This window comes from Scyliorhinus torazame, chromosome 1, assembly GCF_047496885.1.
Source record: "Scyliorhinus torazame isolate Kashiwa2021f chromosome 1, sScyTor2.1, whole genome shotgun sequence".
NCBI classification, from domain to species: Eukaryota; Metazoa; Chordata; class Chondrichthyes; order Carcharhiniformes; family Scyliorhinidae; genus Scyliorhinus; species Scyliorhinus torazame.
The window spans coordinates 97,699,044-97,725,177 of NC_092707.1; the positions used below are offsets into that span (position 1 = coordinate 97,699,044).

The 26,134-nt window shown below is 44.0% G+C and overlaps 2 protein-coding genes across 2 annotated transcripts in view; one reads left to right on the top strand and one right to left on the bottom strand.

The window, feature by feature from the left end:
* rsph14 (radial spoke head 14 homolog) overlaps nucleotides 1–26,134 on the top strand; it is a 246,116-nt gene that overhangs the window by 213,377 nt on the left and 6,605 nt on the right. The window lies entirely within an intron of this gene.
* gnaz (guanine nucleotide binding protein (G protein), alpha z polypeptide) overlaps nucleotides 6,051–26,134 on the bottom strand; it is a 433,151-nt gene continuing 413,067 nt past the window's right edge. The window contains exon 3 of the mRNA XM_072498489.1: nucleotides 6,051–11,955. Within this exon, the coding sequence (XP_072354590.1) occupies nucleotides 11,611–11,955 (345 nt within the window). The 3' untranslated portion in view covers nucleotides 6,051–11,610. The remainder of the gene's footprint in view (nucleotides 11,956–26,134) is intronic.

The window sequence follows — 26,134 nt, forward strand, 5'->3', positions numbered from 1 at the left end:
GTTCTCTCATACTTCGCTGAAAGTACACATAACTAAGAGTTTAGAAGTTAGAACTGATTATTAAAATTCCAGTAAACGATGGTAGTCATTTCACAATAATCCTACAGTAATGGAGTTATTAATTATCTTGCCATAAATCTCAACAAGTGCATAGAATACCTTGACTGCTGTATTCTGCCAGTGAAAATTGACACAAGAACTCCCTCTCAGCTTAGAATCTGGCTATCGGAGAAGTAATAAAAGAAAGAAACAAGCCTACAATCACATTTTTGGATTGAAGTATTCTTTCCAAACAATTCAAGATTTGAGTTCGTAGTTCATTCCCTCATTTGTAATTCTTAATTTGTAATCATTCAAGAATTTGTTTTATTAGATGCTAGAATATTTTAACTCTTTTGGCGCTGAAAGAATCCTGACAGCAACTGGAAATGACTGGGGAATAATTTGAAAAACCAAGAGGTCCATTGGACATTTATTAATTAATGGCCATTTCTGAAATAAACCACCAAGTGTGATCTTGTTACATTTTTAGTTTAGATGCAGGATTTGTAATGAAAAAAACACTCAAAGCAAATCAAACATTCTGATGCTCTGGCTGAGCTTGGAAAGTCACGTTTGAAAATGTTTTCTGACAGTTAATTGAGCCAATTAAAAAATAAATGAGATTATATTATTTTCACTATTTCTTTAGTGGCTTGATATTCTATTAAATCTTTGGATATGCATTAAATTGTTTTAATTCGTTATTGACAATCTGGCTGACTATTTTGGATTTTGCCATGCAATAATAATTAAATACAAGGGGATGGAACATTCCAACATGGTTGGGCCGAGGACACGACCCTGAGGAATTCCTGCCGTGATGTCCTGGAGTTGAGACGATTAACCTCCAACCACCACAACCATCTTCCTTTGTGCTCAGTATGACTCCAACCAGCAGACAGTTTCCCTCTGATACACAAAATAACTGAGGTTTTATTCATTGGTCCGTGGAAAAGGAACTCTGGAAAGCTGCACTATCAGGACTCTCTGAAAGGGCGGCACGGTAGCACAGTGGTTAGCACTGTTGCTTCACAGCGCCAGGGTCCCAGGTTCGATTCACGGCTTGGGTCACGTCTGTGTGGAGTCTGCACGTTCTCCTCGTGTCTGCATGGATTTCCTCTGGGTGCTCCGGTTTCCTCCCACAAGTCCCGAAAAACGTGCTCTTAGGTAATTTGGACATTCTGAAATCTCCTTCTGTGTACCCGAACAGGTGCCGGAATGTGGCGACTAGGGACTTTTCACAGTAACTTCATTGCAGTGTTAATGAAAGCCTACTTGTAACAATAACGATTATTATTATTAAGAGAGTGGGCTTGTAGAAGTGTGCCTTGCTGATCATAACTATATTCATGAAAGTCAAAGGTGAAAGATGTTGTTGTATCGCACTCCTGACCTTGCTTGCATGAATAAAGAACAGCATATTGTGGAACTGTGCCGCTATGTAGTGCTGCATTTATGCGGAGAGTCATGCAGGTGCTTGTAATTGCATATTATACATGTTCACTATATCGAGTATGGAAAGTGAAATCTACCTCTTCATTCGATGTATTATTTGCCTGTTAATTTATGTGTAACTTGCATTGGTTTTGATTTGTTTTCATGTAAATGCTGCAAAAAGTCGAATCCTGTTGATAATTTCTTCATATGCGGACCACTCAGTAAATTTGGTTACTCTGGCTGGATTCACTGGAACTTATATTGGTCCTATTTTGGTCTCCTTGTTTGAGGAAGGATGCGGTGGCAATGGAGGCAGTTCAGAGGAGATTCACCTGATTGATTTGAGGGATGAAAGGGTTGACGTATGAGGAGAGATTAAACAATTTGGTCTTATACTCGCTGGAGTTTAGAAGGATCAGAGGGGATCTGATCGAGGTCTATGTTTACTTTATCAATCTCATTTAGTATTTGAAAAATCAAATCTTCCCCCTTGTGGGGCAATCTAGATCGAGAGGTCACAGATATAGGTTGAGAGGCGGTAGATTTAGAACTGAGATGAGGAGGAACTACTTCCCGCAGAGAGTGGTGAATTTGTGGAACTTGCTGCTCCATAGTGTGTGGAGTTTGAGTCACTATATGTTTCAAGAAGGAGACAGATATATTTCTGATTTTAAAAAACGGGTTAAAGGGATATGGGGAACAGGTAGAAAAGTGGATTTGAGACCAGGAGGGGACTAACCATGATCTGATTGAATGGTGGAGCAGGCTCAAAAGGCTGAATTGCCTACGCCTGCTCCTAATTCCTATGTTCCTATGAACTTCCAGCCTTTAAACAAACAAGATTTCACATTTGCTTTTGCTATATTGTATTGGGAAATTGACATGGGTAACATTAGTCATGTCCTTGTTTAGAGAGTGGATCTAACTCTCGGAGACTTAAAGCAGTTGAGAAAAGACAATTTAGTAGCACATGTGGGGATTAACACATGATCAGGAGCTAAGGGGGAATGGATCCTTGAAGAGTTGGCTGGTGTGCGAGTAAGAAAGGAAAGGTTCTATAGTGATCGAGTACAACTGAAAAAAAAATAGAATTAAGAAAGATTGTTTTAGAAAGAGTGAAATTAACAAGAAAGGAAGGACATTTGGGACAGGATAAGGAAGGAAAGAGAGAAATTAAAAATCTCAATGGGGCATGAGTTCCAATTAGTCAAACTTGAGTTGATGAGAAGACATGAGGTTAACTCAGAGAGAGCTCCTCTTTATATTGATTTGGTGAAGTATTTTCACTCAGAGACAGGAATAGAGATGAACTTCCTGTCATTTTGAGAAAATTGCCATGTATCAGAATTGGCCAAATGAACAGTGGTCTGTGTTCCTAAGAAGTGTTTTGGCAGGGAAGGCTTTGGAAGTGTACTCATCTCTTTCAGCAGAGCACTTGTGTGATTATGAGGCACTGAAGACTGCTGTATTCAATGCTCGTGAGTTGAAGTCAGAGGTCTCCAGGCAAAAATTTAGAAATCTGAGTAAGAGAACAAGCGAGATGTAGAATTTGTCAGGGAAAAGGAAAAGTGTTCACTACGTGGTATAGGTCGATGGAAGGTATAGTAGAACTGCAGTAACCTTAGGGCTATGGTGTTGATGGAGGAATTCAAAAATAGTGTTCCTTTGGGGTTAAGTTCTCATCTGGAAGACCACAAAGTCCTTAAAATAACATAAGCCATGGAAATGGCAGGTAATCACTTATAATCATAAGTTAACTCATAAGATTAGTCACAGGTTCCATTGTGGAACCATCCAGAGAAACTGGAATGACTGGAAGGTCAGGCCTTGCTGAGAAAGGGGCAGAAGGTACAGACCAGGCCCTTCTTGGGTTAGTTTAGTTGAATGGGACTGACAAGCTACTTTTGTCATGTGAAAGGTTATGTGAAGGCAGAATGCTGGAAGTGAAAAACCAAGCCTATCGCATTTATCCAGTCAAGGGATGATAATGTCCTGATCAGTGAAGTTCATGACAAGCAGGGAGTCTCCCTCACTTTCACTGAATGAATCAGGTGACGGAAAGCTATAGAGAATCTATGTTCAATGGTAGTGTCCCCATTGTCATCTGGTGAACCAGGCATATATATTATTATTCTTAGAGATAGAGGACCAGTCCAGTCCCCAATGGCAGCAGTTAACATGAAACTCTCTCCAAAAGGCTTGTTGAATAAAACTGTATTCACAGTATTGATGGAAACTGTTTACCGGTTCCTTTGCATAAGGTTAGTATACAATGTGACTTAGTTACTGGTCCTGGAATGGGTAGGTGTTGTTCCTACTTTATTGTTCAAAGTATTGCCTTTGTGTTAGGAAATCACTTAGCTGTGGATTATGTATTGTTGTCTCCAGTGGTTTTGGGAAACCATTGAGGCTGTTGAAACCTAAATTGTACAAGATATGGATGATATGCAAGACTACCTTTTGTAAACCTACTACTAAAATGAATGTTTTTATGAAAGATAAAGAACAAAGAACATTACAGCACAGGAACAGGCCCTTCGGCACACCAAGCCTGTGCCAATCTAGATTCCTTATTTAGACCTACTACTTATTGCCCAAAGGATCTGTATCCCTCCGTTCCCCACCCGTTCATGTGTCTATCAAGATACATCTTTTGCTATTGTGTCTGCCTCCACCACCTCCAATGGCAACGCGTTCCAGGCACCCAACACTCTCTGCATGAAAAACCTTCCTCGCTCATCTCCCCTAAACTTTCTCTCTCTCACCTTGAGCCTGTGGCCCCTTGTGATTGAGTCCTCCACCCTGGGAAAAAGCTTTGTCTATTCACCCTGTCTATACCTCTCGTAATTTTGTAGACCACTATCAGGTCTCCCCTCAGCCTCTGCCTTTCCAACGAAAACAATCCGAGTTTATTCAACCTCTCCTCATAGCTAACGCCCTCCAGACCAGGCAAAATCCTGGTAAATCTTTTTTGCACTCTCTCCAAGGCATCCACATCCTTCTGGTAGTGTGGCAACCAGAACTGCATGCAATATTCCAAATGTGGCCTAACTAAAGTTTTATACAACTGTAAATGATCTACCAACTCTTGTACTCAATGCCCCGGCTGATGAAGGCAAGCATGGCGTATGCCTTCTTGACCACCTTATCCACCTGCATTGCCACTTTCATGGAACTATGGATCTGAACGTCCAAATACAGAGTCAGAAACTTAGCCTATTAATTTATAAATTAGATGGGAATAACAGGCTGAAAAGGAAAAGTTAATGGCAGTTGGAAACAATTGGTGCAATCTTCTGGCCACGCTGCGCCAGAAAGGCAGCTCGGCGCAGTGTGGCTGATGAAAGCCAGGAGACCCTGCTCCCGGGATCCACCCGGCTCGCAACACCTTGCGAGATTCAACGCAATCTCATGAGACGTTGCAAGGAAAATTCCGCCCACAATGGGCGGGATCACTTTTCAGCAAATTGCACATTAGAGCAAGGCAGTAAGCCTTACTCTTATCTGCAGATTGAATTTGAGATTCAATCCCTTCGCCTCGGGGACCTCAGGCGAGCGCCGTTTGGTACTGGTCCCCACAAACAGGGACCAGATGGAACTGCACTCATTGGGGTCTCCAAGGGGATCGGAGGCCCCCAGCTGCTGCCCTTTGGCAGAGTGGTTCCCTACCTCTGGTGGTGCCACCTGGGTATCCTGGCTGTGCCAGCCTGGCACCCTGGCAGTGCCATCTGGATGCCAGCTTGGCACTGCCCAGGTGGCACTGTCAGCTAGCACGGGTTGCGGGGGTGGGGGGGTTGCAGAGGACCCTCCCATGTTGCCTTCGGGCTGGGGGGAGGTTAGGGATTTTCTTTGTTGACCTTGGAGATCGGGACGCAATTTAAAAATGGTGTCCCGATCTCTCGCTACAACGGGGAGTTCTGGCGAACGGAGCTCCCCATTGTAAAACACAGGGCTATGGGCGGCCTTGGCCATGAGTTCTCCGTTTAGGCCTCTTATTCAACGTGAGTAGTATTGAATAGCCATGTGCTTCCCGGCACTGCAGGTTAAACACGCTCGCTCGGGGATCTTGTTCCCTTTTGGGAAGATCGCGCCCATCTGAAGTAAAAATGCTGAAAATATGTGAGCAGCTAGCAACAGTATTAAAATCTACTGATGAAAATTTTAAAAAAGAAGCAACTTTCATGTTATAAGTGTTATAGGTGGGGTTACTGGGATAGGGTGGAGATAGGATGCTGTTTCCAAGGGCCGGTGCAGACTCGATGGGACAAATGACCTCCTTCTGCATTGTAGATTCTATCTATGAAAAATCAAGATAAAAGCTTGTACTCTAACTTCTTGGGAGCATTTGTTTAGAAGTTGAAATAGGCTATTATTTTAGTTAGCCCTGTGTATATCCTTGGTAAGAGAATGTTTTAAAACATTTGGTAGAATTTAAAGAAGAATATTGCAGATTGCCATGTACAAGTCTGCTTTCGAAGCCTGAAAAATACCTTCCAAAAAGGCAGAGTATGAAATGTGAATCACTGGTGTGGGTGGTTGCCATTTTGAAATGTTGAAAAAAACACTAGTAATTCATAGACATGTGTGGCACGTTTTATTGAATGAATGAATTTACAAAGACACATTTAACCACAATCAAAGCGGTTTAAAACCTTCAATGTTTTGTCTTCAGCATCTGACGTAGAGTTCATTGAATTAATTTGAGTGACTTTGACTATGACATCATCGTAAGGATCCCACTTTGAATCAGATGTAGGACTTCTGGTTTCATAATAATCCCTCTGTAACAAATCATCTACATTTCCACCCAGAGTAGGATATCTCCATCTCATCTTCAAAATAGGATATTCTGCATTTTCTTGGATGATTTGATGGCACTTTGTACACTAATAACATCCCATGATTTGATGATCAAACCACACAAAATATCAAGCGGGGTTGCATGCATATTTCCACTCTTTGTGAAGGTTTCTTCACCATCAATCATCCATTCGAGGTGAACATGATCTTTAGTGGCTCGTTGAGGCACACACCCAAAGTTGAACCATGGATGTTAGTCCCCTGGTATTACTGTAATTTGAGTGTTTTTCTTTCTTTCCAAGTGTCTCTTGCTCTCATTGGTTATGTGGGGTCTGAACATGACCCACACTGATAAGCTGCATTCTTTGATTAGGTTGCTGGGACACCTATTCAACAAATTGTCGATCCACAACTTCACCTCACCGATCCAACTGTTGTCATAGACACGCACAATAACATCTGCAAGGAACCTAATTTTCAGTGTGGTTTTATGTATGAATGACCATAGGTTTGAATGTCATCCCAATGGCCCTCCAGGCTGTAAATTCTGTCTTTGCATGCCCTGTGGTTTTCACTAAAACTGTTTTCAAACCTTTTTATTATGCAGTTTGGTTGCTGGCCATATCGAAATTCATGAGTGTTTCTACCACGTTTCTGAAGTAGCATGATTGGTCATCATATTTTTGCCGTTGTCAGATGGATGAACCGCTGGAAACTAGTAATTTTAGCATCAAGGTCTTTTGCTGGATCCAGGTCTCCGACAATAACACGAGCCATTTGCACTCCATGAAGTGGCTATATAACCTCTCTGATGCTCTGAAATCTTTCCTGGACTCGGGGTTTAATTTGGTCCACTTAAGTGTGTAGATTGGCAATGCATTTCTGGTGATGATGTAACCATTCTGACTATTTTTGATGACTCATTCCTTTACATGCTTTGCAAGATTAGGCCAGTGGATGGCCCATGTTCTCATGGCGCATTTGGTCATTGCCATCTTCTTCAGAGCAGATTCCTTCTTGCATTCTAGCACCAGTTTTCACTAACACAAAATTCTCCCACTGCAGCACAGTTATTTGACGAGTTAGCAAAAGTTACGATTTTTAGCTTGAAACCAGATCCAATCTCATTGGTTTTGTTGGAACTAATTTTATTTAATTGTTTGCCATCTGCAGTCTACTCTGTGTGGTCATGTCTTAAACTCCCACAGCTCGTGTTGCCTACTTGATCAATCATGTTCAGTTATAAGGAACCAAGCAAAATATCCATTAATGGGGTGAAAAACTGAGGCTGACGACCAAAGCGAGGATCACATGTTGTGGCAGAAACATGGGGTTGACCTATCTGCTGAGTATATGCAAAAATATGATTTGTGGTGTTGCGATCTACGGTAACGAGGATGATTTAGAAGACAAATTTGAGGAAGCAAAATGTTTTCAATGGAGCCCACTGACTGTAGTCATACCCAGTACAAAGGAAGATGATTTTAATTGTTGGAGGTCAATCATCTCAGTCCAAGAAAATTCTGCAAGTTTCTCAGGGCAATATCCGAGGTCTAACCAAATTCAACGGCTTCATTAATGACTTTCTTTCCACCATAAGGTCAGAAATGGGGCTGTTCGCAGATAATTTTATTGTGTTCAATATAATTTGCAACTCCTCAGATAATGAAGCTGTCGCTTCTGCATGCAGCAAGATCTGGACAACATTCAGGTTTGGATGAAGTGGTAAGTGACATTTGTGCCACACATGTGTTCGGCAGTGAGCCATCTCCAACAAGAGAGAAACTAGCCACCCTCCCCTTGACATTCAACAGCATCTTCATTGCTGAATCCCTCACCATCAACATCTTGGGGTCATCAGAAAATGAACTAAACCAGCCACATAAATGTTGTGGCTGCAAGAGCAGTTTAGAGTTTGGGTATTCTGCAGCAGATGAATGGCTTTGCAAAGCTTGCCCACTATTGTAAAGGCCAAGTCAGGAGTGTGATGGAATACTTTCCATTGCCTAGATAAATAAAAGAAGTTGATTCTGATTGTAGAATTAAAGGACTTAACCACAAAATTAATAAACCTCAAGAAAATTAGAGATCAAAAAATGGCAAAATAACAAAACCTGTAAATGTGTTGTTCATTATTCGTCTCTCTTTTAAGAATTGAACATCTGTTTCTGAATTAGATTAAAGGGTGTTAGGAGCAAGACAAACACAGGTGATCAAATAATTTGCATGTAACAACTTGTGCTTGGCTGGAATTAAGGCTAAGATTGTCCTTTTGCATGCCCCTCTTTCACTGGTGGAACCCCATGCCAGTTTCCTATGGGTTGGAGATAAGGCAGGAAGCAAATGAGTAGCAAGATTTGAGGGTCAGAAAGCTGCTCAAGGTAATTTCTCTTCATGTGGGAACCTCGGGGTGATAATTGTTGCTTCCCAAGGCTGAGCATCAACCTCCTCAGAGAAACTTGGGATGTGACAGTAACTGAAGTGGACAGGAGGGAGGTCCACTGAGGACAAGGACAACTTTCCATCACTATTTGCATGTGCAGGTGGATAAGGAATGAATAACGACAGTTCAGGTGCAGAGTGGGAAGAAAAGACACAGTTAGGAAGGTGAGGTGGGGTTAGGTCTCATTTGTTGCATCTTTTACCATTCTCTGCTTTATTCTCACTGGATTTCTGCAAGGATCATGAAGGAAAATCTCAGAGTGATCAGGCAGATCACTGAAGGATGGGGGATTGGGTGGGAGTTAAACTGGGTTGGCTGGGTGAGTTTGAAGGAAACGCTCCTGTTTCTCCTGGTCCACAAGACAAGAATTAGGAGCAGGAGTAGGCCACTTGACTTCTCAAGTCTGCTCCATCACTCAAAGATCATGGCTGTTCTGATTGTCGCCTCAATTCCATTTTTCTGTCTGCTCCCATGACCCTTGACTCCCTTGCTGCTGAAAAATCTGTCTAATACAACCTTGAACATATTCAATGACCCAGTCTCTACTGCTCTCTGGGGAATGGAATTTCACAGACTAATGACTCGTTTGAGAATCTTAAATGGGAGACCACTTATTTTGAAACTGTGCCTGTTCTTCTATATTCCCCCACAAGAGGAAATATTCTCTCAGCATCTGCCCTGTGAAACACCCTTAGAATGTCATATGTTTCAGTAAGCCCACTTCTCATTCTTCTAAACTCCAGTGGGTATAGGCTCAACCTCCACAACCTTTCCTCATAAGATAAGTCCTTCATCTCAGTGAACAGAGCCGGAAAGGCTTTGCATATTCAGCCCTTCTTGCATCCTTTAAGCTCCTGAGTTTCCTGTGGTTTAAAATGGAATGGCTATTAAAATGATGGCACATAGCCTCATAATATGTAACTACTTCCTATGAGGAGGTTGGTTATTTGCTTTCCTCGCTTCCCTGCTCCATTAAAATCGGAAGTGAGCAGGTTTGAGGTGGCTCCAGTTCCTGTTCCAGATTTTTTGCATTTTAACCTCAGACACTACCCTAACCCAACCATTTCTTGCAAGCCCAAGTTTGGCCCAAGGTCACTGAATATGGAGCAGCTCACATCAGTTTTCTGATCAATGGCTCTTGAAAAGGTAATATGTGATTTAGGAGTTGTTTTTGAATAGTCTAAAAACAAGTTGAAAAGAAAAAGAATAAAAAACTGGGAAGGCTCCAAAAAGAGAAGCAAGAGCAAAACAAAATCAAATAACACATTTGTAAAAGGAGGGATAAATTGCCCAGAATAAAACTGGTTCAAAGAAATCCACTGCTTTCTTGTGACTTAAATGCCACTTTCCAGGCATATTTCAGCACACAATGAACTCGTAAACCAAAAACCCTACCACTGAGCCCCCAGTCCTAAGCAATAAAAGGTATGATTCCAGCAATAATTAAACTTTTCTGCTTCACTTCTGAAAATTAGTTTAACTCTGTTCTCAACTGATGCGAATGGAATTGTTTTTCTCTGTCTCCCACTCTGGAATAAAAATCAGGTGTGATCTACAAGTGGGTGATCAGTTGCCCCAGATTACCGCACAGGCTGCAAAGACAAATATTTATCCCAGAGTGTTTGACTAAATGACCTAATTCATGCTGAGAGATTGTTTTTACACCTTGGATAAATATCACACTGATAATGAATGCCAGGAAGTAAAATCTCATTTTTATAAGTTATTATAGGCAAATATTACCGTAAATCATCACAATGTATTTCACACATTTTACCCACTAATGTCATTCATTTTATTTAATTTCTTCAAATGAACAGCTTTTATAATTTGTCTCAAAGCCCTTTACTGTAGATACACATACTAGACTTTGTTTACGTGTTTTTCCGTTTCATTTCTGAGTGTGCTTTATATTTTTCTAACTATTTACATACTTCTGTCGTGTGAATGTTGCATGAAAAACGAAAGAAAAATCAATGCTGTATGCTGAACATTTCAGTTTTAGTTACAAATGTGTATTTTGGCCGTTAAGCGTTGCCTTTATCAATTCAGCAAGTTGGAACAATTGTCAGAACAGTTTACAGACCAGTAAACCTGCCTCATTTATTGGTCAGTGGTTTTTAATCGTTTCCATTTTCTAACCAAAAAGTATAAAGTCTGTAGAGCACAACAATTTCCACAGTTTCAATGTTGTTCTTTTCGCTCTTCCCTGTAGAATTTCTATACTGAATTGTGGAATTGGATCTCAATGAGACATTTCCATTGCAATGAGGCCAATGAGGCCAGTGTGATGTGATCTTGGTATCAATTGTTGAACAACATGTGCAATTCAGAACAAAAATGGAGGACGAAACATTACACATATCATTTGTATCTGGGAAATTAAATGTTCATTTTTTTAAAAAACATTCAATTATATTATTTCTTATTTACAAGGAACCAAAGAATAAGTGACCCCCTTTTAGCTGAAGGAGAGGAAAATAACTGTTGCCTGTGTTTCTCTGACTGCTTATCTTTGACGTGGCATACAGCCAGCTCAGATTTTGGTTTTGCAGATTGCAAGTTTGATGTCTGGAATGACAGGGAGCTTACTAAGTCACTGCAAATAAACTAGAGCTCAGTCACGTCACATAAAAAGGGCATGTTATATCAGAGGTCACAGTGTTTCTCATGATTCCACACTGGAACTCATGTTGCTGGATTGTGAATCACTAGATTCTTAGTGAATTTTTTAAGCTATTCAATGCAGTAGCTCAGACCTCATCCAGTTATTGTCAGCGTGGTAATTTTCCTCAACCTCTTTTGCTGCCAAATCCAGCATTTCTCCTTTATCCTTGACCTCCTGAATCCCTGTGTGGATTTTGTTCAATGGTAGGTGGGAGTATTGTCTAGCAGAGCCCAATGTACTTCAAGTTATTTTGAATTATCACATCAGTAACTGCATCAAAAACAAACTGGATGTTACTGGTGTCTGTGGCACAGGTAAAGTGGGAGTAGATTTCTTTAGTTTCCTTGTTGCGATTCAGGTCCTCAAACTGCCGCTGAATGTAGACAGCGGCCTCTTCATATGTGTTCTGACCCCTGTACTCCGGGAAACACACCGACAATGGAATTCGTTTGATCTTTTCTGCAAGGAGATCTTTCTTGTTCAGAAACAGGATGAGTGAGGTGTTGATAAACCAGTTGTTGTTGCAGATTGAATCAAAGAGACGCAAACTTTCAGCCATTCGACTCTGAAACAAAAATGTTGATGAATGGTTAGAAGCTGAAGATATACCTCGTAACAATATGTATATACTTGGATTAAAGTTTGGCATTTTCCAAAGAGAACGGAGGTGATGGAGCATCAACGATGCAACCTGTTTTATACCCAGAATTATGTTCTTTTCTGTATTTTCTACCTGTCTTGTTTAGATAATTAGTTATTACATATTGCTTTCAATATTGCGCAGTTGCTTTCAATTCCAGACATAATCACGAGATTGATATTAAAGAGGGTGATCGGTTTGGTGTGCCAGCTAACTCGTTAACTCTATGTACAGATTATTTTTTTTCAAGCACATTAGCAGGATACCTTGCAACATGTGGTAAGAGTTGAAATTTGTGAGATTCCTTGCAGGATGTCATGCATTGCCAAATTACTTGCTGTGATAATAAATTATCGAACACAGTGGATTCAAAAATCTCTGAGTGTGATCCTGCTTATTCCGCATCACACCTATGGTGCTCATCAACACATATCGGGGATTAGTGGAACGGCAGCTCACATGCACGGGGACAGCGGGAATTCAGCTTGGATGTCCTTCCGTCTTACAGTGTCAGAAAGCCAAGCACTTGAGTAACTTACAGACTCAGTGATTTACAGCCTCTAGTCCTGTCCTTTCCAAATCAAATGGCCTTGCTAAAGGTCATGTGTAGAAATCATTTTTATCAATTTTACGCAGGAAATTTTAACATCAGTGAGACCTGCTATGTTTCTGAACCATTCTGCGAAATGCCACCAGAAATACAATATAAATCTGTTTATGGTCATCAATTCACTGCAATTTAATTTGCAAATCATTCTTATTTTTCCAAGTTTGTACTGTTTAATTTCAGATTTCCTGATCCCTTAAAGAAATGCCACATTACCACTTATTGGCCCCATCTGTGAGGATTATGTCATTTAAGAGTTTAACCGTAATATTTAATCATTAAAATCTTCTGTTGTGTATGACCTTCTGCTCTTCAAACCTTACCTCCTGTTCTCTTGAATTTTGGTCATGCTTGCCTGTCAACATTCACCACTTAAAATTGTTACGTCAGCATACCCCATTCAGCTCTGCTTTGCTAACTGTAGTGGGTCCAGATTTTTATCCATAATGCAGGAATTGCGAGTCGGGCCTTTTACTGATGTTGTAATCCCTCCTCCTCCCTGAGTGCCTGCCCATGATAGGGTAGGGGGATGGTTTGGAGTTGGAGTCATCTCCAGAAGCTGGCCAGAGTTGGGAATGGAGCTGGTTGGATGCTGTGGCAGGCATGTTAGAAGGCCTGACACTGTTCACTGGGACACTGGCACAGTTCTGTGCATGAGCCCTCACACCTTACCTTCTGCCAAAACCACCCCCCCAAGCCCCCTCCTTTTCCCCCTATTCCCTTTCACACAGTCCCTACTATGGACAGAACTCATAAGCCCTACGATAATATTGAGAAGTCTTTGAGATGCTCATGAAACTGTCAAAATAATGAAACAACCATTCAAAAATCTTAATCCTATTAGCTGTTCATAAAACTGTCAATCAACCACGCAGCCATTCAACCACCACTTGAAAAAAATTTAATCCTCTTCAGTATTCATAAAACTAAAAATAAACAGCTCCAAAACATTCTCCGTTTAGCTGCTTATAGAACTATTAACCAAATCAAAGCTCACAGGGTGCAGCATGGTAGCATAGTGGTTAGCACAATGACTTCACAGTGCCATGGTCCCAGATTCGATTCCTGGCTTGGGTCACTGTCTGTGCGGAGTCTGCATGTTCTCCCCGCGTCTGCGTGGGTTTCCTCCGGGTGCTCCGGTTTCCTCCCACAGTTCAAAGATGTGCTGGGGTAGGTGGATTGGCTATGCTAAATTGCCCTTAGTGTCCAAAACAAGATGGGGTTATGGGGATAGGGTGGAAGTGTGGGGATAGGGTGGAGGTGCGGGCTTAGGTAGGGTGCTCTTTCCAAGGGCCGGTGCAGACTCGATGGGCCGAATGGCCTCCTTCTGCACTGTAAATTCTGTGAGTCCCTTTGAGACTTGTGGCAACAGTCAAGCTGATCGAAATTGATTAGTGTGTGTTGGAACTCAGCCAAGCATTCATAATGCATTCATAATGGTTTCATTGCACAACTGTGTCAGCATCACCTCCAGAGCTGAATACATTAAAACCTCTGAAGAAAGGAACAGATGGTCATCCGGTGCGATGCTTCAAAAGGTGGCCGTACTGTCAATCAAAGAAAGTCACAAGTCAAAGCTTTGACAAGGTGCTGCATAGGGAACTGTTAAATAAGTTAAGAGCCCATGGTGTTACGGGTAAGATCCTGGCATGGATAGAGGATTGGCCGACTGGCAGAGAGTGGGGATAAAGGGGTCTGTGCTGGGACCACAACTTTTCACAATATACATTCATGATCTGGAAGAAGGAACTGAAGGCATTGTTGCTAAGTTTGCAGATGATACAAAGATCTGGGCCAGGATTCTCCAAAATCGTGGCAACGTGTTGGCGCTGGTGTAAACACCGGAGTGTTTCACGCTGGCGTCAACGGGCCTCTTGGCACAGCGATTCTGAAAACCACAGGGGGCCAACATGGCGCTGGAGTGCTTCACGCAGCTCCGGTGGCCGATACGGGTCCTAGCACTTCCGGCCTCAGGTCCACGCATGCGTGCGGCGGCCATTTTCACGCCGGCCCCTGCGCAACATGGCAGAGCCCTACAGCGGCTCTACAGCAGTCGCCAATTGGTTGCTCCCGATCGCGGAGTCTGATCCCCCGCCCCCCCACCCGGATGGCCCCCACAGCCACAATGCCGAGCTCCCGCCAGGTGAAACCATACGGGAACCACGCCGGCGGGACTCGGTCGGTCGACCGCGGAGAATTGCCCGGGGGCCTCTTTCAACGGCCCTCGATCGGCGTTGACCGCGTCAATCACGCGCGTGCGACTGGCGGAAAATCACGTCTTGGCATCGGACCCGATCGCGGGCATTCTCCGTCCCCACGCCGATCGCGATTTTGCCGACGAGGCTCGGCGTATCCCGCACCAGTAGAGGGACAGGGAGTATTGAGGAAGCAGGGGGGCTGCAGAAGGACTTGGACAAGCTAGGAGAGTGGGCAAAGAAATGGCAGATGGAATGCAATGTTGAAAAGTGTGAGGTTATGCACTTTGGAAGGAGAAATGGAGGCATAGACTATTTTCTAAATGGGGAGATGGTTAGGAAATCAGAAGCACAAAGGGCCTTAGGAGTCCTTGTTCACAATTCTCTTAAGGTTAATGTGCAGGTTCAGCCGGCAGTTAGGAAGGCAAATACAATGTTACCATTCATGCGGAGAGGGCTAAAATACAAGACCAGGGATGTACTTCTGAGGCTATGTACGGCTCTGGTCAGATCTCATTTGGAGTACTGTGAGCAGTTTTGAGCCCCGTATTTAAGGAAGGATGTGCTGGCTTTGGAAAGGGTCCAGAGGAGGTTCACAAGTATGATCCCTGGAATGAAGAGCTTGTCGTATGAGGAACGGTTGAGGACTCTGGGTCTGTACTCATTGGAGTTTAGAAGGATGAGGGGGGGATCTTATTTAAACTTACAGGATACTGCAAGGCCTGGATAGAGTGGACATGGAGAGAATGTTTCCACTTGTAGGAAAAACTAGAACCCGAGGGCACAGCCTCAGACTGAAGGGAGGATCCTTTAAAATAGAGATGAGGAGGAATTTCTTCAGCCAGAGGGTGGTGAGCCTGTGAAACACATTGCTGCGGAAAGCTGTGGATGCCAAATCACTGAGGCCACGATCTTCCCGAAAGGGAACAAAGTTTCCGAGCGAGCACATTTAGCCCTGTGTTTCCCGGCACTCGCTTTGAATAAGGGGCCTAGATGGGGAACGCATGGCTGGGGCCACACATCGCCCAGATTTTTACAATGCCGTCCCGATCTCCATGGCCCACAAAAATCCCCGACCTCCCCCAGCCCGAACACAACATGGGAGAGGCCTCCGGCCACCCACACACCCTCCCAACACCCTCCCTGCAGTGCCACCTGTCACCTTGGCAGTGCCAGGCTGGCCTCCAGATGGCACTGCCAGGATGCCCAGGTGGCACCAGCAGTGCCTGGGTACCACCCTGCCCAAATAGAGATGAGGAGGAATTTCTTCAGCCAGAGGGTGGTGAATCTGAGGAACTCTTTTTGCCACAGAAGGCTGTGGAGGCTGTCATGTGAGAGTACCTGTAAGAAATGGGTGTTTATAAATGAATACGTATATAAATATCTGTAGTGAGAGTACCTTTAAGAAATGGGTGTTTAATACTGCAGTGATGTCAGAGTGTGGGTGGAGCTGGGCTGTCTGTCAGCTTTTTACTTTTGTTTTTAGGCTGTTTGCTGCAGGGTGTGTTTTAGTTTCGTTTTCAGAGCTGGATAACTGCAGTCACAGCCGGAAGGGGTATTAGTCTCCCTCTCTGTAATCTAAAAACTGTAAATCGATCCTTTGGTGATTTAAAACTAATAACTGCTCTCAGTAGTGACTTTAACCTGTTGTGCTTTTGTTAAAAGTTATTTTTTAAGTCTTATGGATGTTACAAGGAAAGCTTAAAGGATTACTTAGTGTTGTAGTCTTTGGGGGTTGTATTTGAATTAATGGTTGCTGAGATGTTCACTGTATGTTTTAAAAAAGGTTAACTTGAGTTCATAGAATAAACATTGTTTTGCTTTAAAAAAAATACTTTTCCATTTCTGCTGTACCACACCTGGAGAGTGGGCTGTGTGCTCCCCAGACCACAATCTATTAAAAGTTGTGGGTTAGGTGAACTCCATAATACACTTTGGGGTTCTCTAAACCCTGGCCCATAATAAGGCCAAATCACTGAGTGTCTTTAAGACAGAGATAAATAGGTTCTTGATCTTAAAGGGGATCAGGGGTTCATAAGAGTCATAGAATTTACAGTGCAGAAGTAGGCCATTCTGCCCATCGAGTCTGCACCGGCCCTTACAAAGAGCACCCTACTGAAGCCCACGTATCTACCCTATCCCCGTAACCTAATAACCCCCACTTAACATTTTGTGGACACCTAAGGACAATTTAGCATGGCCAATCCACCTAACCCACACATCTTTGGACTGCGGGAGGAAACCGGAGCACCCGGAGGAAACTCACGCAGACACGGGGAAAACGTGCAGACTCCGCACAGACAGTGACCCAGCTGGGAGTCGAACATGGGACCCTGGAGCTGTGAAGCAGTTATGCTAACCACTATGCTACCGTGTGCCCGGTATGGGGAGAAGACAGGAGAATGGAGATGAGAAAAATATCAGCCATGATTGAATGATGGAGCAGACTCGATGGGCCAAGTGGCCTAATTCTGCTCCTATGTCTTATGGTCTTATGACATGTTAAAATCTGTTGATGGCATCTGAGCACTTAATCCACGAGGTAGAGTACCCTAATGGAACTGACATATTCGCAATGCTGGTCAATTTAATTGTCACTTATCTAAACAAAGCCCTACCGTGAATCACAGTATTAAAAACATAAGTGTACCATTACATTATGATGTGAAGTTGTCAATGCCTTTTGACCTTTCCAGTGAAAAGATTCCTGATTCCAGACAGGATTCTCCATGGTTCACAACTCCTCTGGAGCACGTGGTGGTGTTGTGCATGGGGAGGGGGCATTGGTGGGGACGGGTGAGTGTCCCACTGTTGGACAAGGGTGGGGTGTGCTGGTGGTTGCCAGGATGTGCTGGGGTGGCAGTATTGTGTTTGGGGGGGGGGGAGGGGGTGCCCAGGAGTAGCAGGCGGTACTGGTGCCAACTCACTCATGTGCCCTGGTGGAGGTCACTGAGCTTCTTGCGGCACTGTGTGGGGGTCCTCCTGGTCACACTCCCCGAGTTGACAGTTCCTGCCATTGCCTCCCATGTCACATTGGCTGCCCTGTGGCTTAGGTGGAATGGCCATGCTAAATTTCCCCTTACTGACTAAAGATGTACAGGTCATGTACGGTTATGGGATTGCGGGGAGAGGGTGGGGGTTTGGGCCTGGGGAGGGTGCTCTTTCAGAGGGTCGGTGCATACTTGATGGGCCAAATGGCCTCCTTCGCCTCCTTTTGCACGAGAGGAATTCTATTTCATTCTATGGAATCCACTCCTTCAATGTACAGATGATGTGAGACCATAGGCACCCCAACAGCAGTCATGATTCTTACATTAGGCAGCAGCCATCTGTACCGCCTGTATTTTACTCATCTTGGCAATTCAAACATTGTCTACCAAACAATATTAATATCCAGTAATGGCTTATCACTCTATCCTGAACCCAGTTGGTCTGTAATGTGAGCTGCTGCTACAAGCAGCATTAAGAACACACCATCGGCATCCTCAAGCAATGCTTCTACTCTAAAGGAGCATCGCCATGCTCAGCTGACCAAATATCAAGATTTATGGTGACACCCTGCATGTTGTCAGACCATGCCAATCCCGTGTTGGAGTAGCCCTTGCTGCCACCACCTATTTGGTGAGAAGTTGAGGAAGAGGAGCAAGTACAATAGGAAGTGCAGGAACATGAAGAGGAAGGGAAGCTTTTGCACAAATGGACCCTCTATTTGATTCAATTCTCCCTCAGTGTACCCGAACAGGCGCCAAAATGTGGCGATTAGGGGATTTTCACAGTAACTTCATTGCAGTGTTAATGTAAGCCTATTTGCGACAATAATAAAGATTATTATTATTAAATAATTCACGATAAATACCAGTAACCTCAACCACACCTCCCCATTCACCAATAATCCCACACTCCTTACTCTACATCGCTGACAATTACATTGTACTTCTTCCGAAAATCACCAGTAAATGCACATTTTAAATTCAATCATTACCTAATGTATGCAAAAATAATCAACCTTAAATCTTCTGTATGCCAGTCTTCTGTGTGTCTTTGCCTATCCTAATGATCCTACAGGATACTTCTCCAGTCGCTGAAGCATAGGTGTCATTGAAAGATGAGGAGGCTGCAGGTGGTTCTGGAGGGCAACCTCCAGCTTCTTAGAGCCAGGGGGGCTTGGTTCAACAACATTCTCTCAGCCTGGACAGCGGCAGTCAGGATTAGATAGCTAACAGACACTCACAAAGTCATTGACGGGGTAACAGGGATGGGGTCAGAAATGATGTTACCCTGCTAGAAGCCAGCAGGTTTATTCTCTGTGAAGCTATTAACATGGTGACACAATGGTTAGCACTGCTGGCTCACAGCGCCAGGGACCCGGTTCAATTCCGGCCTTGGGTCACTGTTTGCATGGAAGTTCCACATTCTTCCCGTGTCTGCATCGGTTTCCTTCCACAGACTAAAGATGTGCATGTTAGGTGGATTGGCCATGATAAATTGCCCCTAGGTGGGGTTGGGTGGATAGGGTGGGGGTTTGGGCCCAGCTGGGGTGCTCTTTCAGAATCGGTGAAAACTCGATGGGCCAAATGGCCTCCTTCTGCACTGTAGGGATTCTATGATATGATGATGATAACATTGTCCAGGGGTAGCACATCAGCAATCCTACTGATCTTTGTGAACGGATTAAAAGACTGCTGTGATGGCCTGGATGTTCCTTTGAACAGTGGCATCCGATCCTACAACGGTAGCTGTCTGAGCTCAGAATGCAGCAATCCGAGATTGATCTACAGCGCTCGGACATGGGATGGAAGCACTTTATGCTGTATTGCAAGTTTTGGCATCAATCAACAGATACCCATGATGGTAGGTTTCACGTGCATGCTGATGGAGGTGACCAGCAATGTGTCACATTGGAGACGTGAAAGATAAAATATATAGAATAAATATTCATCAACTGGAATATTTTCCCAAGTAATTTTTTTTGTGCTGTTACAAATGATTCAGCCAGTCACCTGGTGCCTTGCAGGAGCTTCAAGGTAACAATGGCCACGGAAATGAGGAGACTGGTCCAGCTAACTCCGATCAAAGGAAAGCCTTCTCAAGTGGTAATCTCCTGTAATGGTGCTTTAATGGTCACAGGAGTCTGGTTCGTGAATATAACAAAAAACTATTTGTTTTAAGCGACTATATATACATAACTCTCAGGCCCCAGCCAGGTCTACTCCAGCGCGGCTCCTATCTGGACCGGTTTTTATGTTAAGAGTCCATTACTCTATTGATATGGGCCCTGTCTCTCATTGGGGAAGCTCATATTCTCCAAGGTTTACGGGGAGGCTAATCAGCCCATCCCCATAGGTTTTGTGCAAGTTATAACAGGCACTAATGGCCAAAGCATTAGCAGTCCTAACACAACGGTTTCAACAAAGAAACCGTCAGTTAAGTTAACCCGACACCTGGGGCGGGATTCTCCACCCCCCCGCCGAGTCGGAGAATCACCGGGGGGGTGGCGTGAATCCCACCCCGCCGCTCCGATGCCGGCTGCCGAATTCTCTGGCGCCGGTTTTCGGGCGGGGGCGGGGTTCACGCCGCTCCGGTCGGGGGCCGTTGGCAGCGGCCCCCCGGCAATTCTCCAGGCCCCGATGGGCCGCCCATTTTCGGCCAGTCCTGCCAGCATGAAATGGATGTGGTCCATCATGGCGGGACGGGGGGGCACGTGAGGATCAGACCCCCGGAGGGGCCCCCACGGTGGCCTGGCCCACGATTGGGGCCCACCAATCTGCGGCCGGGCCTGTGCCGTGGGGGCACTCTTTCCCTCCGCGCCAGCCTCTGTAGGGCTTCGCCATGGCCAGTGCGGAGAAGAAACCGCATGCGCAAGAACATGGCGGTGGTTCTGCGCATGCCGCAGAACACGCCGGCAGTTCTGCGCATGCGCGGGACCATGGCGGCCCTTCGGCTCCGGTTGGAGAAGCGGGATTCTTCCGCAATCGGCGGGATGGCCTGACGCTGGCGCCAAGAACGGCGCGAACCACTCCGGTGCCGGCCTAGCCCCTGGAAGTGCGGAGAATTCCACAACTTCCGGATGGCCCGACGCCGGAGTGGTTCGTGCCGTTCTTGGCGCCAGCGACGGGCCATCCCGCCGATTGCGGAAGAATCCCGCTCCTGTATCTCCAGAAACAAAAGGAATCCCGACTCCAATTAATCACCTAGGTTCTTTTTTTTATTAATAAACATTTTATTGAGGTATCTTTGGTATAAAAACAACAACAAAATAGACTATATACATGAAACTATAAACATAGTGCAAAAAACGTTTATCTTTCGTACAGGTCCGACACTTATTAACCCCCTACTCTAACCTAAACTACTCCCCGCCTCCCCCCCCCCCCCCCCCCCCCCCCGCCTGCTGACGATTAATTTTCCGCAAGGAAGTCAACGAACGGTTGCCACCTCCGGGCGAACCCTAACAGTGAACCTCTCAAGGCGAACTTACTTTTCTCTATACAGAGAAAGCTAGCCATGTCCGATGGCCAGGTCTCCGACTTTGGGGGTTTTGAGTCCCTCCATGCTAATAGTATCCACCTCCAGGCTACCAAGGAAGCAAAGGCCAAAATATCTGCCTCTTTCTCCTCCTGGATTCCCGGATCTTCCGACACCCTAAAAATCGCCACCCTTGTTTTTAAAACCTTGGACATGACGTCGGCAAACCCCTGCCAAAATCCCCGAAGCTTTGGACATGTCCAAAACGTGGACATGGTTCGCTGGTCCTCCCGCGCATTTTGTGCATCTGTCCTCCACCCCAAAGAATCTGCTCATCTGGGCCACTGTCATGTGAGCCCGGTGCACAACTTTAAATTGTATCAGGCTGAGCCTGGCACATTTGCGGACGCTTTGACTCTACTCAACACGTCTGCCCATAAACTATCCTCTATCTCACCTCCCAGCTCCTCCAAAGACCTAGATTCTAACCTTGGGAATATGCATCCTGTGTCCAACATCAAGGAGATATGCCACATGACCTCCCCCAAGTTGTACTGGGATTTTGTCTGATGGAACTGAACACCGGCAGTTCCAGTTTGTCTACCAAAGTGAACAGAACTCGAGGCAAGGAGCCTGTGCTGTCTGCCATCAAGCGGGTGGCAGCAGAAAGAACCTCATCAAACCTGCCAACTGCTGGAAATTTGGAACTCATGCCTCCAGACTAACTCATTCTACACTCCTTCTCCTGTCGTGCAAGTCTCACTCTTGGAAGACGGAGCACTCTACGATCAGCCAACCTACCCTTGGAAGGAACATTCGAGTTGACTCATGATTCTTGACTCTGGACACATGTAAAACCAACACTTGTATTTTTATTGTGGTCGTAACCTTGAACCCTCTTCCTTTTTCCTTTATCGCCTATTCATTGTATGAGTGAAGAAAGGGGAGATGTGAAATCCTGTGGTTGTGCGCACGCAAAAATAAGCCAACCCTTTTATTTTCACCTTATCTTACGTTTACTGTGCAAGTCATTAATAGAGAATTGGAACATTTCCAAAATTTAAGGGTTGGTGAATAAATGCCACTATTTATAAAGAGGGAAATCAGAATGAAACAAAACACCTTTCTGTTCATGGATGAGAAGAGAGTGGGGAAATCAGGGTAGTTCAATTTGAGCCCCCTCCCTGTGTGGCACATGCCGTTTTAGAATGAATGTTCTTCAAATTTTGCCAAAAGCCTTGTGCCAGCTTTGTCCTGGAATCCTCCTTGATATGGTGACAAGCTTTCTGGCAGACCTTACAGTGCACCTATTAGCTTCCTTCTGTATTCTGGCTAATGAAAGTCTCTGCAGCAGGATGAGTTTCTGACCTTGTCGCCTGGCAAGCTAGCAGCTACGCTATTCTTTTCTCCCACCCTTGTTCCTGTGCATTTGTGTTTGATGTCACAATGTCTCTCCTAACCTCAAATATCCCTCCTGTCTGTCTTTGAGCTGATGGCAGTGAGTGTAAGATTGAATGATGATGTTGCCTCATCTTTACAGCCTTTAACTTCTCTAATTGGGAAGATTTCAGTTCCTGGTTGTCTGGAATGAAAAAGTAGCAAGGTTTGAACTGTGGTGAGGAAAAAGTAAGAAGTGCATGCTTACATCATCTGCAACCTATGCATCAGAAAAGGTTATGGGAAGAGGGAAAAATAGGATGAGAGAAGGAGAATCAAGTATGGAGATATCCTCAATATTGATCAATTGCCGCAGCCTCAAAAATGCCTCTTCCCATGGCAGTCCCGCACTGTTTTCTCCATGGGGTTTAAAACATGCAGGCATGCTGGTCCTCCACCAGTTTCTCGCATCTGCCTCCTTTTCCACATTTACCTGCAAGAATGAGCTAAATGTGCCATTGTCCTACAGTGTGTTCGGATGATTTGGCTGTCATGGTACATAGCTGCCAATGCAGAGCGTTTTGGGTTGCAGATATGAGGCTTACAACAGTGCTAAATGTGTGCTGGTGATCTGAAGGTCTGGTTACTGATTAATAAAAATTGGTAGTTGGGAGCTTGGAAATGTAGTGAATTGAGCAGTGGATGAGGCTAGCTGTGCATTTAGTAGGATGTACCATTTGAGGACAACTCGTGTCAGATCATTAATCTTTATGCACTGCATCCATGTCCTTGGAACAACACTCCTGGCATTGACCTTCACTGCCTCTTCCCACCACCTCCTGACCATCCTTCTGGAGAGCTTTCTGCCCCCTCTGGATATACAGGATACCTCTCCTGCTTTTCACATCTTGTACCCAGACCTCAGGGTTGTTGTCTGAAAACCCTTATGCACAAATGTGGCTACAATGCACCTGCCCTGGTGCAGGCTGCCTTTAGAGTGAGCCACCTGGGATATCATGTCCCTTACTGATGCAGCTAATGAACAATGTGGAGAAAGCTGGTAATACGCAACAATCATTTAAAAGAACAAGCAGCCCATTTTTGGAGGTTATCCAATTTACCCCAACTGGATTTTAACCCTTTCTGTATAATTCTCTACTCTCTGGATGAAATAAACCCTTAAAAGATTTATTTGTAAACCTCTCAGGACGTCTTATTTAGGAACATAGGAATTAGGAGCAGAAGTAAGCAATTCAGCCTCTCGTGCCTGCGATCCAAATCATGGCGGATCTCTTCCTGCTCTCAAATCCACCACCCCACCTGTTCCCCATATTCCTTTAACCTTTTTTTTAATCAGAAATATATCTATCTCTTTCTTGAAACCATTTAGTGACTCAGACTCCACTGCACAAATTCACCACCCTCTGCGAGAAGTAGTTCCTGCTCATTACAATACTAAATCTACCATCTCTCTATCTATATATGTGACATACCGTATATATACCATATCAATGAGATATCTTCGCAAGCTGAACTGTGACTTTGAACAGAAATAGAATGAATGAATTATTTTAAGGCCATTTAAGTGCACTGATAATACAAATAAGCATTCATTATTCAAAACATTAAACTCATTTGCCAGCATGCCTGTCTTGTAAGAAGGATTTGGTAGCTATTGTGGATTATAGTTACAAAACCATGAAGCCAACTTCATGGTAAATATATTTTGCACAGTTTTGTTCAAACCAAAGCAGTTTAATATTTAAATAATACAAGATGTGTGCCATACTCCCTTTAGGCATAGGCACAAGCCGAAATATATAAGGTTAGCATTATAATTCATGCAAGTTACACCGCATCTGGATGAAAAAATCTTTCCCTCATCGGCCCAGATTTTGTGACAGGAATGAGGGTGAAACTGTCAGTGTTCACCATCATTACTCCTCTGAAACGACTGCAGACATCCAGAAGTGAGCCTATGCTTCTCTGTAGAGTGCGCTGTTGAAGTTCACCCAGACTTCAGTCAATTAGAAATCAAACTGCCGAGAACTTACCCTTTTATGTTATTAGTCTCACTGTGAAAATCCTTGAAAAAAAATTCAATTTGTTAAATGAGGCGCAACTGAGCTTTTATTAGTGTTCCTTGTTGCTATTGAAAAATCCTCTTGGCCCTGGAAAACTAATTTTATACCTGTTGAGTGTCAAATTTCTTCATTATGATTTTTTAAAAATCCATGTTTTTAAAACTTAAGTTTGTTTCTAATATTTCAATTGATTGATTATGGAGACCTGTTTGTTTACATTATTTCTGCTGAAGCAACTGTTTATTTACCTCAGTTCACAAAATTTTCCCTTGAGTTAGAAATGTTTTGGTTCTAGCCTCAGATGAGATTTTAAACATATGACCAAGCTGATACTTGATTTTACCATTTTTATATATTATAGATTGTTACATCATCTTGGGCAAATGCGCGGTCAATTTCAGCTCCATGTGCCCCTTTGTCACATCACAAGTGAATTAACCAAAAATTCTTATAAAAATTCCTGACATCTTTGGCCCTTGGCGGCCCAATGAGAAAAGTCACCAGGTTTGTAAGTTGAAACACAATTACTATTTATTTATAACAAGATTGATGGTGAAATATGCAGCACATACTGTTGGTTAAATGTATAATAACGTACCTAACCCCTACTGTAACTTGCCTCTCCCCACCCTCTACACACACACACCCAAGACAGACAAACACAGAGTAGGGGCAAAAAGGGGAGAAAATGTAAATGAAAGAGAAAAGATTCTTTGCTTCAGATAATGGGCAGGATTTCTCCGCAGAGGCTTGGGAACCGCAGTACTTGCTTTGCAGCCTGTACTGGTGAGACAGAGTTCCTGTTTCATCAGACTTTGCTCTCAGTTCATGGCCTGCCTTCAGGCCCCATTTTCAGAAATCCAACACCCACAGGCTTATTGGAGAGAGTTTTAAAAATATATATTTTTTATTCCCCTCCTCTTTCACATTTTCTCCCAAATTTAAACCCACCAACAATAAACAATAACCAGTAACAAATATGTCAATCCCCATATGAATAACAACAATCCCAACCTCCCACCAAACCCCAAACATTAGCCCGCATGTTCACACAAACAAATGACGAAAAGGAATTCGGGATCACCCATAGTCGCCATTAACACCACAGTCCCCCTCCCCCCAACCCTAACACCCACCCGCCCCAACTAATGTTCAATGTTATCCAGTTCTTGAAAGTGCATAATGAATAATGCCCATGAATTGTCGAACCCCTCCATCCTTCCCCTCAGTTCAAACTTAACCTTCTCAATAGTCAAGAATTCCAGGTCCCCCTGCCACGCCAGGGCACAGGGTGGAGAGGATGCTCTCCAACCTATCAGGACCTGCCTCCGGCCGATCAGTGAGGCGAAGGCAATCAACATCTGCCTCCGCACCCG